This window comes from Hydra vulgaris, chromosome 03 (assembly GCF_038396675.1).
Source record: "Hydra vulgaris chromosome 03, alternate assembly HydraT2T_AEP".
Classification (NCBI taxonomy): Eukaryota; Metazoa; Cnidaria; class Hydrozoa; order Anthoathecata; family Hydridae; genus Hydra; species Hydra vulgaris.
The window spans coordinates 47,421,607-47,437,500 of record NC_088922.1 but is presented as its reverse complement, the minus strand read 5'-3'; the positions used below and the strand labels follow the sequence as shown (position 1 = coordinate 47,437,500).

Sequence of the window (15,894 nt, the reverse complement as noted above, 5' to 3'; positions counted from 1 at the left end):
TCGATCTAGGAATAAAACCCAATTCTAAGAAAATTGATATCTTTCTAAAATCCACTTTGTCTGACATAGTTTTAAAAATTTCATTTGTGGCTTATCAAATAAATTCCCATACAAATGATTCTGTAACTTTGAAATATTAGAAGGGCGATCATTTTTTCTAAATAAATTATTTATTACAAACAAAATGAATTCAAGCAAATTTTCAAACTTTTTAAATATATATATATATATATATATATATATATATATATATATATATATATATATATATATATATATATATATATATATATATATATATACATACATATATATATATATATATATATATATATATATATATATATATATATATATATATATATATATATATATATATACATATATATATATATATATATATATATATATATATATATATATATATATATATATATATATATGTATATATATATATTATATATATTAGAGTAGAGGAATTTTCATAACCATAAAAATAAAGTTTAAAAACAAACATTTCTGAGTCGCAAATGGTGTTTTTTTTAGTTATAAAAGGAAAGTAAAGTAAATATTTTTGGGTTTGAATGAGGTCTTAAAGTTCACCTTGGAAACATTTTGATGATACTTAGGTCGTTATGAAAGTTCGTAGAACTTCGTCTGTAAAGATACAATGAGACAGCTGAGAATATTGAATGTGTGTGAGCCATTATTGAAGAAAATTAGCATGCAACACATAATATAATTGAAGCCCTGACATCGATTAATCGTTTTACAATCAACGAAATCATTCACAATACACTTAAGAAAAAAAAACTAACATCACGTTGGATACCCCACGAGTTAACCAATCAAAATCGCAAGAATAGAGTTGAGGCATGTAAGGAAAACTTAGCCCTTTTCAGAAACGGCCCATGGAGACTATGTGATATTATTACAGGGGATGAGTCGTGATTTATTTGAGACAAGTCGGACACAAGTCGGCTAATGCTAGTTGGATCGGTGAAGGTGAAAGTCCAAGAACTATAGTAAGATGCGACAAGTTTCAGCCAAAAAACATGTTCTACATCTTCTTCAAAACAACAGGTGTTGTTCATTTGGGTTATGTTGAAAAGGGAGACACCATTACTAGCGAATATTATATAAAAAATTGTTTGAAACCTCTTATATGCGAAATAAACAAGCAAAGACCTAAAACAGCCACTCAAAATTTCAAATTTCTCCATGATAACGCTCGACCCCATGTGACTGAAACCATCACAAATTGTCTAAACCAAGCTGGAATTACAATAATTCGCCACCCACCATACTCACCAGACTTAGCTCCATCCAATTATTGGCTATTCCACTTGATAAAAAAAAATCTTGATGATGACACTGACGTCGAAAGTCAAAAAACTCGCATAACGAAGCTACTTCAAAGTATACCCAAAGAAGAGTATAAAAAAACGTTTGACAAATGGCTTGAAAGGATGCAACTTTGTAAAGATAACAATGGACATTATTTTGAACATTTGATAAAATAAAATTAATAAAAACTCTTCTTTTTTTTTTTAATAGGGGAGTTCTACTTTCCTAACGACCTAAGTAATATTAGTGAAAAATTTTTCTTCATAACTTTGTCAATCAGGACTCAAAATAGCAGAACTATGTGCTGATTTTGAAATTATTTTTAATTTTCATTTTAAATTAAAACTATAAAAATAATTTTTTTTTTTTAAAAACCCTTGTTTTCTAACTAGCAAAAAAGGAACGATTTTACATTACCAACAAGTATATTTTTGCATTTTTATTTAACAACAGTACATTTTTGCAATTTCTTTTTAAAACAAAAACATATATATATATATATATATATATATATATATATATATATATATATATATATATATATATATATACATATATATATATATCAACTCTTGTATCTTTAGATTAGTACACTATTGTTGAATAAAGTTTTTATCAAGATGTCTTCATTTTATGAGTTCATAGCTCAAGATTTAATTTCATAAACATTGCGTGAAGAGGAGAATTCTTTAGTTTCATATTAGTAAAAGCATTCTCTACTGTAAAGTCAAACATCTTTAAACATAGTTTAAATCTAAAAGTGATGGTTGTTACATATTATCAAATATATTGACACTTTATTTCAGCTTAAATAAACCATGCTTAAATAAACCATGCTTAAATAAAAAGCCATGCTTAAATTAAAAAAAAAAGCTTATAAAAAGTTTTATATTAACTTAAACAAGAGTCTTTATGCCTTTAAAAGTAGGGTTGCTTGCCAAGCATTTTATGGGTGCTATAGTTTGCTGAAATAAATTTTCCTTTTACTTAAATATGTTTGACAATTTTTTTAGACAAAATTGTTTTTGTATTATAAAATACTAATCATATTCTTGATAGTGATATGATCACTGGATCTAATATAATTTTTTGTTTTTAGGTTCTGTACACATTTTTAAAAGTTTTGTTAGTCTTCAGCATTCTTCTAATTGGTTTTGGTTTGTCATTTTTTACATTACTCCATAATCAACAACCGTTTAGTGGTTATATCCGTTCAATTGTGAAAACATTTGTTATGATGCTCGGAGAATTAACTTATGGGTCTACCTTTGAACAAGAAAATAAAAAAGCGCATAATGAGGATCTCTCTTTAATAATTTTTCTTCTATTTGCTATTATTATGGTCATTGTAGTTATGAATTTACTTGTAAGTTTTTTTTTCCAACAACTTTTTTTTTTTTACATTTTGTTTATATTATTTTATTTTATAAATATTGTATAAAATAAAATATATATTTTATTTTATACAATGTTTGGTAATTTGTATTATCACATTTTAATTTGAACTAGTTATTTAATTTGAAGTAGATATTATCACATTAATAATTTTTTTAATTTGAAATTTATTTTAAAGTAGATATTATCACATTATTAATTTTTTTAATTTGAACTTTATTTTAAAGTAGATATTATCACATTATTAATTTTTTTAATTTGAACTTTATTTTAAAGTAGATATTATCACATTATTAATTTTTTTAATTTGAACTTTATTTTAAAGTAGATATTATCACATTATTAATTTTTTTAATTTGAACTTTATTTTAAAGTAGATATTATCACATTATTATTTTTTTTAATTTGAACTTTATTTTAAAGTAGATATTATCACATTATTAGTTGGAAACTTACCCAACAAGAAAATTTGATGAGGCCACATGTGCTATTAAATGGCCACACTCAATTTATGGGATGACGTAAACGTGGACCATATGTCTCTATGGTACTTATACACTTAAGGTGGTAGACATATGTCCCACATGCGGCTTATGTATTATAAAGGCCATAATCATACATGGCCCCCATTTATGCCATCCCATAAATCGAGTGTGGCTATCATACATTGTGTGAATCAAATTTTTTTGTCAGGTATGCTGTGATATTTTCATAAATGTTAGCTAAAATCAGAAGTACAAATAATTGATTTTGTTAATGTGAGTAAAAACTGAAGTTAGAAATTATCTGAAGAACAAAATCTGAAATAAAATTATTACTGAACAAAATTATTAAATATATATGAAAAAATTTTCTTTTTTTGTGGATAATTTATTTACAATTTTACATCGTAATAAGTGCATTTTTGTTGGTGCACTTGTCTGACCACAAAGCTGTTCACATGCTCTGTCTTTTTTTTCATGTATTGAATATCTTTTAGATTTGACTATCCATCCATCACCATAAAGTCATATTTTGTAAAAAAAGTGATTTAAATATTTAATGATTATAAAAAGGTATAAACCAATCAATAACAAAATGAATTTATCAAGGTTGTTGTCTTTTAGGAAACGTGACAGTTCTGTATAGAAACTTTATATTTATGAATAAAAAAACTTGATAAATTCACACAATAAGTACAGGACAAGTAAAATGAGGGTACACGAGTCATAACTCTTGCCAGAAAAAAAATTCTTATGTAAAAAATAGTTTTAGTATTATAACTTGTTAAGTATTACAACATATTATATATTTATAATAAAGTATTATAAATATATAATATGTTATAATACTTAACAAGTTAATATCCTGTCAAAATAATTGCTGAAAGTTTGATAGAATTAAAATAATAATTGAATTAAAAACTAAAACTAAAATTTAAAATTATTAAAATCTTATTCAGATTTCAATTAAAAACTAAAAATAAATTTTAAAATTATTAAAATCTTATTCAGATTTCAATCAAAAACTAAAAATAAATTTTAAAATTATTAAAATCTTATTCAGATTTCAATTAAAAACTAAAAATAAATTTTAAAATTATTAAAATCTTATTCAGATTTTTATAATTTTAAATTTTATTTTTAGTTTTTAATTCAATTATTATTTTAATTCTATCAAACTTTCAGCAATTATTTTGACAGGATATTAACTTGTTAAGTATTATAACAAAAGGTCCAAGGCAACAATATTAAAACTATTTTTTACAGAAGAATTTTTTTCTGGCAAGATTTAAATAAGGTATTATGTCTAGAGCTTAAATATAACTGAACCTAAGTAGATAATATTGCATTATTCATTTGAACCTGAATAGATATAATAGCATTGTTAATTAAAATCTAGGTAGATAAAATAACATTGTTACTTTAACCTAATTACAAATAAGTATAAACTTAATAAATTGTGGTAAGTTACCAAAAGATAAAATTTTCCAATTATTTAACAATATATCATTTGAAAAAAAGTTATTTTATTTGATTTAAAAAAACAAAACTAATTAAATATTAAAAGAAACTCATGTACTAAATTATTAATACATCGTAAAACCAAAATGTAAACTTTTGAGGAAAAATTTTTAACTACTACAATATTACTAAACTTTTAAACATCTACAAGTAAATATGACACTTAGAGTCTGATTATTATATATAAAGTAACAAAAGTACATTCAACAATATATATAGTATAGACAAAGAATACTGAATGTGATAAAGATTTTATGAGAAAATGCTGTAAATATTGTTTTGTTTAATTTTGCTTCAAAAAGTCTTAAGTTTGAATTTTTAGTTTTATTGGAATCAAGGAGAATATTGCATTTATTGGTGCATTGACGATTTATATACTTTTTTTCTAGGTTTTATTTTTTAACTGTGTTCAACAAGTATTTTTTTGAATAATGAAGACCAAAGGTGAAACTACTAATTTGTAAGATAAAGGCAATAAAAGCATCAGGATCAGTTAACCATCCCTACTACAATTTAAAAGTTTGGAACACTTAAGGAATAAATATTTATTAACCGAAGATGACTTTACCACAAAAACATTTATTTCAATCAATTTTTTTTTTATTTCAATTAAATATTGTCTACAATATTCTTAGGTCGCAAAATCTTGTACTTAATTCAAAAAATTAGGCTCTTGTGACGTCTGAAGAATCTTTAATAGTATCTATAACAAGAGCAAATCTCTTATTCCACCTCTCTTGTATGGTTCAGATTTTTTCACCTCACATAAAGACAAAGCTAAATTGTTTGCTAAGAACTTCTCATCAATATCATCTCTTGATTCCACTAGCCGAGTTACACCTGATATAGCTGATAAACAGGTTGATCTTTTGCTTGACGCTTATATCACTCTAGCTTTTGTATCTAAAGTAATTTCCTGCTTAGACTCTTCTACAGCTTGTGGTCCTGACAACATACCTGTTATAGTTATGCAAAAGTGTTCTCTGGAGCTGTCGTCTATACTTTCAAAACTATTTTACAAGTGCTTATCAAAGTATTGTTTTCCAGTCTCCTAGAAAGCGGCATCTGATATCCCTATTTTCAAAAATTCTGGAGAGCAATCTTGCTTGTCTAACTATCTCCCCATTTGTCTTCTTACTATCATAAGCAAGGTTTTTGAGGCTTTAATCGACAAACACTTAACCTATCATCTTGAATCTAATAAGTTACTTTCTGATCATCAATATGGATTTTGAACTTATCTATAATTGAAATTAACTCGTTCTACTGCTGATTTGTTAACAATAATTACTGATAGGTTTTATTGTGCATTATATAAATGTGGAGAGGCTAAGGCTATTACTCTTGACATTTCTAAACCTTTTGATAAAATTTAATATGCTGGTCTTCTCCATAAGCTCTCTTCTTACTGTGTATCAGATAACATTTTTAAGAATATTGAATCCTTCCTTACCAATCGGAGTATAAAAGTTGTCCTTGATGGACAGCACTCTTCTTCATATCCTGTCACTTTAGGGATTCCTCAAGGTTCAATCCTTGGCCTTATACTCTTTTCAATTTACATTAACGATCTTCCAGATATTCTCACATCTAAGGTGGCATTGTTCCCTGATGATACTACCATTTATTCTTGTCATGATAAGAAGCCAACACTCTCTAATTGCTTGGAGGGGGCATTTGAACTTGAAAAGGATCTCACTTCTGCTTCAGCATGGGGCTCACAGTAGCTGGTGATCTTTAATTCAGATAAAAGTCAATTTTTTCAGCCAATTGTTATTGATACAATTTAGATCTTCCTATATTTATGAATGGTAATGTACTCGATGAGTCTTTTACCTTTCATCTTCTAAGATTAACTCTTACTTCCGGTCTTTCTTGGAAACCATATATCAAATCAGTTGCAAAATTAGCATCTGCTAAGGTTGCATCTCTTAATCGTGCTTGCCACTTTCTCACTCAGGATTCTATTCTTTATCTCTATAAATCTCAAGTCCGTCTTTGTATGGAATATTATTGTCATATTTGGGGCGGATCTTCCAAAGATGCTCTTTTTCATTTAGATAAGGTGAAATGCATTGTAAACAGTTGGACCTGCTATTTCAGGCAACCTCCAACTATTATTGCATCGTTGTAATGTTGCTTCTTTTTCTCTTTTTTATAAATCTTTTAGATCTTCTAAATAAATCTTTTTTATTGAATCTTTTAGATTAACTTTTATTGAATCTTTTAGTTAAACTTTTGTTGAGTCTTTTATATCAGCTTTTGTTGATTTTTTCAAATTAGCTTTTGTTGAGTCTTTTAAATTAACTTTTGTTAAGTCTATTTGGTTTTGTTGAGTCTTTCAAGTCAGCTTCAGCTGAGTCTTTCAATTAGCTTTTGTTGAGTCTTTCAAATTAACTTTTATTGAGTCTTTTAACTTAGCTTTTGTTAAGTTTTTTAAATAAGCTTTTGTTGAGTCTTTTAAATTAGCTTTTGTTGAGTCTTTTAAATTCCTTAGTTGCATAATGAAAAAATTACTTTTCAGATATTCTTGATATAAATGATTAAAAAAGTTAAAATTCTCTAAACTCAAACAAGTTGTCAGTTAGACGCTTTTTTTAATTTTTGGTGCAGTTGTATCGTGATACAATTGCGCCAAAAATTAAAACCTTAGTCGTTTGTTTGACTGGATTAAATGTTTTAAATATTGCAAAAGGTTTCCGAACTTTAAATCTTGCTTTAACAACAACAACAATAAAAAAATAAAAAAAGTTAGTAGATTGCATTGGTTTTTATGGAATTGATTTTAGGAGATACCATTAATTGCTTTTAGATACTAAGTTTGTCAAACTTGATTTGATTTAATTGATTTTATTGAGAATTATCCAAGTTTAAAAAAAAAGATCTGCTTTATCAGTCTGTTCCAAAAAAAGCTCTAACGTAGATTGAAATCTGCTAATTTCAGGAAATAGTATTTCCTGAAATTATTACACATTTTTAGCTTTTTAGAACTCTTTTTGTAAGTTTTGTACTCTTGCTAATGGATAAAAATTGCTTAAGCTAAACCCTGGCTTGTTCTAATCAGGGGCGGATCCAGACCATAAATTTTCTAAAGAAATTTTTTTTCACCCTATTGGTAACTCATGCCTGTGTGACACATACTGTGTCTTATGTGGGCTTTATTACATGTGTACTTATGTGGGTTTTATTACATACATTTCTAATTACTTAAATTGGTCGTTTCAAATTTTAATCTTATAATTTATGTTGTATTTAAAGAGTTTATATTATATATTAGGACTTTTAAACGAAAGTAAATAAAAAAAAACTGTAGTTAAGATTGATTTAAAATATGATTAAAGGTTTGTTGTGTGGTTACTTTTCCTTGTTTTATGTATAATTATTTGTTATATATTATGCTCAAATTTAATTAAATTAAAATGAAAGTATTATCTTGACTATTCAAGATTCGAATTGTCTTGACTGTTCAACATTTGCCTTATAGTAATATTTGTCTTAAATCATTAATGTTAAATGTTACAGCAAAAGTCATACAATAAGGTTAGCTGTGCCTCCCTTCTTTTCCGTTAACTTGTTAACTGTAACTTATATGTTAACTGAAACTTACTTGTTAACTGTAACTTATTTTTTAACTGTAACTTACTTGTTAACTGTAACTTGTTTACTATAACTTACTTGTTTACTGTGGCTTTCTTGTTTACTGTGACTTAAATTCAAGTTCTGTGGCTTCAATTAAAGTAAAACATGTCTTAAATATGCTCACTTAAATGTGTTCTTTATATTGAATAATTAGGTCTTTAATGGGATATTTAATAGGCCGAGACCAATTATAGATCTATACAAGTTTTAGATATGCTCTGTACTAAATTAATTTTTATCGGTTTCTTTGATAGTCCATAATTTTAGATTTAAAGTGTAAGGTAGTTTGTTGTTTTACATTATTTTGACTAGTCGCTTTTCTTAAATTGTTTGGTAGGTTGGTTTAGCTGTTGGTGATATCGAATCCGTGCGCAAAAATGCATACCTTAGAGTTTTGCAGAGAAAGGTTTATTATTTAAATATATTAGATCGAACTTATCCTAAATTCATCCAAAAGTTTGTGTATCAAAAATCATATACAAAAAAACCGAACATTAAAAGCTGGTACGAAAAGTAAGTTTTACTTCATTTTAAATTATTTTATTAAAACAATGGTTGTACTATTTTCAATTGTTTTTAGTATTTCAAAAGATTACAGCATTGAAAATGATTGCACTGTTGCAATTAATTTTACTGCTTGTTTTGATGCAATTTATTTTAAAGCTTGTTTCAATGCAATTTTAGAACTATAAAAATAATTGTAAATTTACATTTGCTTGTACTATTTTTGCAAATGCTAATTTTTTTTGAAATTTATATTTTTTAAATCGACCAGTTTGTCAATGTTTAAATGATCTGCAGAGAATCGTTTTTGTAATTTTTCTTGAATTTTCGTTGCTTCTTCAAAAAGAAAAGGTTTATTTTTAATACTGTTTTTCGGTTATTGATTTTTGTTTGTAATTTTAATATAATGAAATAAGTAATTATAGAAACGTATAGATTATAGGTGTTTTGATATTCTCAATTTGATACTCTGCGTAAAGGAAACCGATTAGTTTTTGAGTATAGAGTTAGAACGTTTGAATCCATAATTGAAAAACGTTTGAAACATTTTTTCTGTTTTTTTTTTTAAAACATTTTACAGATATGATTAGAATTTATATTTATTATAATATAAATATATCTATTATAAAAGCAGTAATGATGGTAAAAACAATCCTCTTGATTCTAGATTCACCTATAATGGTTAATCTTTATAAAAGGTAAGTATTTAAAAGCTAACTTTATTGGTTAAAGTGAAATTAACCTGTCAATTTGACTCGTTTAAATCTTTCAATTTGTTTAAACCTTTCACTATTTTATTATATTAAATAATTGTTAAAAAGTCAACAATTTTTTCATATCATTAAGTTTTGTAAAAATCTTTGTAGTAACAAAAAACAAACAGAAAAACAATGCTACCATAGCAATGCTACCATAGCTATTATGTGAAAATGCAAATTGACTAGAAAAGTTTTCGGAAATAATTTAGCTTGATTCTTCCTTTCAAGAAAAATTCTGTATTACTCTTAAAAGGGATTCGGTATGTCATAATATTTTTTGCAACTGTTAGATAACAAACTGAAACATAAAGAAATCAATCCATTGATTAATTAACAGAAAAAAATCAATTGATGAAATCCCTCTGGCTTATTTAAGCCAGACTTCTTCAGTCATTTCAGAACCTTCGACTTATATAAGCAATCTTTCTTTTACAGCTGCAACATTACCTTATGTGTGAAAAAATGCAATAGGAAAAATAGTTCTAATTCATAATCTGATTTAATTAATGATGTAATAACTAACCAATATCGAATCATTCTGTCATGTCTAAAATTTACTATCATGCAAGGCGCAGTTTGAATTCTGTAAAAATTGTTTTACTTTGTGCCTCAATTTGTAAAAATATAGGCAATAGCAAAATAGGTGGTTCCCCATTTATTGACTTGTCCAAAGCATTCGACACCACAGGCATAATAAACTTTTAGATAAATTGTATTATTATAGCTCGAGGAGAAAACGACTAAATTGGTTTCATAGTTATTTCTTTTTAATTAAATACAACGTGTAGAAATTGATGGAACTTTATCCGAGAACAATCAAATAATATATGAAAACATCCTTTTAGGTATTAAAACCAATTATTTGAAATTTTTTCTTAAAAATTAGTTTTTGTAAAATAATCTTTATCTCTCAATTCCATGTGAATAAAAGTAGACAAAAAATATTCTTATCTTTGTTAACTTCAAAAGTTTAAAGTCTTGTAATTTTAATTTCCAATAATCGAAATTTGGGTTATTTGAAGTTAACTCTTGTTTCCCGTAAAGGTTTAAATAGTTTGGAGTTTCCTGAACATATTTCTTTAACATTCATGTATTAATCAATTTATATTTTCATGACATAAATCATATATATATACATAGGGGGCATTCATAAAGTATGTACACAGTAAAACCACTAATTTGATATCCCTCTCCCCACTTGAACGCAGCTGTATGTTTTTTAGGACCTTCCCCCTCCTTCTGTGTATGTATGTTCTAATCATTACAAAATCAACCCACTCTTCAACGCATAAATTTTTCAAAACATTTAAAGTAAAAAACTTTTAGTTAATTTGACTATTTATGTTACATAACATTATATTGATTTTTTAAACTTGTGAAATTCTGCTTTTTTTTAAAGAAAAAATGCAATTTAAAATGACAGGATTGAATCTCTCTACAACAGTATGAAAAGTGTCAAAAATTTATCTGACAAGAATTGACAATTGTCTTTATTATTAAAGTCAGAATTGACAAATGTCTTTATAAATAAAGACAATTTTCGATGGTTTTCCTCTCATTGTGCTGCTTGTAATTAAAATAAAGTCTGATGCCAAATGCACTGCAGCATTGAGTGGAAGTTATAGCTGAGGAAACGTCAGGTCAGGTTATCCTGCTACTGGTAACATATAATCCAGTACAAACTGCCTAATGCATCTAACTACTTTCTTGTACAAGGCCTTCTATGCAAAGTCACATTATACCTGATATAGCCGAAAACAGGTTGATTCATTGCTTGACATTCGTACCACTCTAACTTCTATATCTAAAGTAATTTCCTGCTTTGACTCTTCTACAGCTTGTGGTTCGGACAACATACCTGTTCTATTCTTACAGAAGTGTTCTCTGGAGCTGTCGTCTATACTTTCAAAACTGTTTTACAAGTGCTTCTCAAAGTTTTGTTTTCCAGTCTCCTGGAAAGCAGCATCTTTTATCCCTATTTTCAAAAACTCTGGAGAGCGATCTGGCTTGTCTAACTACCGTCCCATTAGTCTTCTTACTATCATAAGCAAGGTTTTTGAGTCTTTAATCAATAAAGGCTTGATCTATCATCTTCAATCTAATATTTCGTTTTACTGCTGATTTTTTAATGGTAATTTACTTCCTTACCAATTGTAGTATAAAATTTGCCTTCAATGGACAGCACCTTCTTCATATCCTATAACTTTAGGGGTTCCTCAAAGTTCTATATTTAACCCTATACTCTTTTTAATTTACAGTAACGATCTTCCAGAAACCTCACCTCTAAGGTGGCTATGTTTGTGCTGATGATACTAGCATTAATTCTTGTCTTGATAAGAAGCCAATACTCACTGATTACTTGGAGAGGGCATTTGAACTTGAAAAGGATCTCACTTCTGCTACAGCATGGGGCTCAATTGCTTTCAGCTAATCGTTAATTGTTTTCAGCTAATCGTTATCGGAATAATTTACCTTCCAATACTTATGAACGGTGATGTACTCGATGAGCAATCTTACATTCGTTTTCTAGGATTAACTCTGACTTCTGATCTTTCTTGGAAACCATATATCAAATCCATTGCGAAGCTAGCATCTGCCTAGGTTGGATCTCTTTATCGTGCTCACCATTTTTTTACTCAGGATTCTATTCTTTATCTCTATAAATCTCAAGTCCGTCCTTCTTTGGAATACTATTGTCATATCTGGGGCGGATTTTTAAATGATGCTCTTTCTCTTTTAGACATGGTGCAAAAATATACAAAGACTTTTTTAATATACAAAGAGCGCTTAACTTTGATATTTTTTACAAATAACATCGGTAAAAATGCAGGAATATACTGAAACTTTTGTTTAGAATAGAAGAAGGACAACTTAGTTTTATCAATGTTTAAAGACAGACTGTTGGCATTTAGAAATTTTTCAAAGCCAAATAGCCTAATAGCCAAAGCCAAATAGCCAAAGCCAAATTGGCAAAGGCTAATTGGCAAAGCCAAAGCCAAATTGAATTTTCAAACTTTGTCAAGCTAAATTGAAACTTGATCTAGTTACTTGTTTGCTACTTGAAATAAAGTGATGTTACTGTGAGCATAAAAAAGTGGTGTTGTTAGCAAACATGAGAGTAAAAAACTCAAGAAAGAAAGAAAGAAAAAATCAAGTAAAAATAAATAGTTTTTAAAAATAAAATAGATAAATTAAAATTAAAAATAACTTAAATCATAATTTAAACCAAAATGAGGTAAAAAAGGAAAAAATCATTGTACTGCATTGTTAAATATTTGTTTGATTGAGTTTGCCCCACTGTAAACAATAAGTGGGTAAACAATAGTTTTTTAAAGTTTTTCTTTCTGAAGTTTCCGTTTCACCCAAAGAAATATTTATTTTTTTCCTCACAGTTTTGAATGATGTTATTACGCAATTTTATTATTATTTACCTAATCTTTTTTGTTAATATTTAAAGGTTAATGCTTTGGATGGGTATATTTCATCAAAAAGGAATAGAAGAGAAACATTTTAATGCTAAAAAAGAATTAATAATGCGTGAAATTTTATCGAATAAAGAAGCCTTATTGAAGCAGAAGCAAAATACAAAGCTCATTTTATATGATCTTAAAAATCAAATAAAAAAAACGAAAAAAATCGCTAAATCTATTTCACAAAATTCCAACGTTCAAAATTTTTTTGATTAATAACGTCGAATTTTAAACCATGGAATCAATTTGTTTATCTATTTTGTTACATCCGAATAACTGGGAAAACCGTTAGTAAAGTTGAAATAATGGTTTTTATTACATAATTAATTTAATATTTGAATTGAATATTTATTTTATAGTATTTAAAAGCTAAAGTTTTTGAAAGGCTTTTCTATTTTTTTTTTTTAATTTTCATTTTATTGTTTTAACTTTATGTTTTTATTTTTTTTAATTATTATTTATTCGATAAAATGCATGATCAATAGCTTGCAGGAATCAATCCTTAATTAAATTCACGTTCTACAAAAAGCCATTACTTTATGTTCATTTTATACACATACGCATGCAGAAGTTTATAAAATTTGATAGACCTGAAAATGTATATACTTTAGTATTTTTTTTTTTTTTTTTTTAATGATTTAAAAAATTAGTTTTTTTTTAGTGTAACAGGTTAAAATTGAACTTTTGAGTATAAAAAGAACAGTTTAAGGTTAAACAAAGACATTTTGATTTCGATATTTTACTATGACCATAAACCGCCATTTATTACCCGTCTATAATAATTGAGTTAATCTCTATTTAGAGAGAGAATACAACTTTTGTTTACAATTTTTTTTAATTTATTAAATGTTTGTTAAGATTTTTATGTTCTAAATGATTTGAAACGTTTTGTTGACAATAAAAAATAAAATGAATAAAAAATTAAAGTTTTTATTGGTCCTAAAAGCAGGTTTTTCTTTGATTTATTAAAAATGACATTACATCAGACATGGCATATATATATATATATATATATATATATATATATATATATATATATATATATATATATATATATATATATATATATATATATATATATATATATATATATATATATATATATATATATATATAGCGATTGCAATCCCGCATAGTAGGATCCCGCATTAAGTTAGCGCATGCGAGATCCCGCAAGAACTACTGCGTGATTTGCGGGATTTTGAAATTATTGCTTTTAAGCAAAAAAAGTCAATTTTATTTAACAAAAAAAAAAAATTTATCAAATTAAAAGTGTTTAATGTATTTGCGAAACAAATCCATTTAAAAATTTACTAGTCATACAATGCACAATGAAGTGTATACTGAGAAACTTCTATCCTATATGCAAATACGACGATACTGAGTCAGGATTACTTGAAATGTTTTATTAACTGTCGGAGAAACAATGTGATATTTATTAAATAAGTAATAAAAATTTATCAGAAACTAAGTTTGTCAATATTTTTATTTTTACTTCTAATATATATATATATATATATATATATATATATATATATATATATATATATATATATATATATATATATATATATATATATATTAGAAGTAAAAATAAAAATATTGACAAACTTAGTTTCTGATAAATTTTTATTACTTATTTAATAAATATCACATTGTTTCTCGTTTGGGCCGCCCACAGGATTTCTCCAACTTAAGTATGTTCATGTCTATGCCAAATGAAGAGGTTTTGCAAAAAATTGCGATGATAGAGGCCTGGGAACAAAAAGACCCTAAAATTTTAACCCCCCTTGCCCAAAGGTGAGGGCAGTTATGTTGTAAAATTTTCAACTTTACTCTTTTATACAAAACTTAAATTCATCGACAGGTTTAAATTTCATTCAAAAAAATGTAAATTACAAAAGTTATTACCAAGAAATATCAAAATATCTTGTGGGCGGCCCTGTGTATAAATATACCTTTATGATATTATCTATAACTTAGCTTTATTACTTACGCTAATTAATTTAATTCAGTTTTAATCACGGCGATCTATACTGTATCACGGCGATCTATACTGCAGACTTAGCTAACGTGCAAACCGCGTACCTGACTGTGTGCCTGATTTAAATTTCGCTTAACTTTAGTCGCCATTTTAGTGATATTAAAATTTGGCCAAAAATGTTGCATCAATAGCACTACAAATTATTTATCTGCAAACAAGAAATCTAATAATTTAAAGCAAAATTTCAGTATATCGATTTCCTAAAAATGAAGAATAAAAACAAATGTGGATTTAACAAATTGCAAATGCAAATCTTAAAAGTAACTAATAACACTGTAGTTTGTGAGTTGCATTGGCCGATAAATTTCGAAAAATAAATAGAGGAAATTATTGTCCTAAACTTCCACCATCTATTTGGCTTGGCATACGGTCTTGTCAAATTCCTACCCCTCTTACTCTATTACGTGCAACAACTCGTGCTTCTTCGTGTTTTCAAAATTTTGCTCAAGATGAACTATCCTTTTTTTAAAAAAAAAATAAAGAAATGAAAAAAATTCTTTTAAATAATGAAAGAGATTTAGATGTTGCATTTGTATGTTCTATGATTAATAACACTATTTATTTACAATCTCAAGTTTATTCAAATGGAATTCCATATTTTTAAATCAAGATTAGTGAGGATTAGCATTTTGAAACTTATCATTATGGTGCCAAAAATAAAGTTTTTACAATTTCTAAAAACAGAATTTCAAAAATCAACGCATGGTCTATATTAGAAGAAATTTTGCTTTATT

The 15,894-nt window shown here is 26.6% G+C and overlaps 1 protein-coding gene across 1 annotated transcript in view; it reads left to right on the top strand.

The window, feature by feature from the left end:
• LOC101237623 (uncharacterized) overlaps positions 1–13,835 on the top strand; it is a 100,591-nt gene extending 86,756 nt beyond the window's left edge. Inside the window, exons 26-28 of the mRNA XM_065794522.1 lie at positions 2,447–2,713; positions 8,722–8,897; positions 13,104–13,835. Of these exons, the coding sequence (XP_065650594.1) occupies positions 2,447–2,713; positions 8,722–8,897; positions 13,104–13,332 (672 nt within the window). The 3' untranslated portion in view covers positions 13,333–13,835. The remainder of the gene's footprint in view (positions 1–2,446; positions 2,714–8,721; positions 8,898–13,103) is intronic.
• Positions 13,836–15,894: the final 2,059 nt, after the last annotated feature.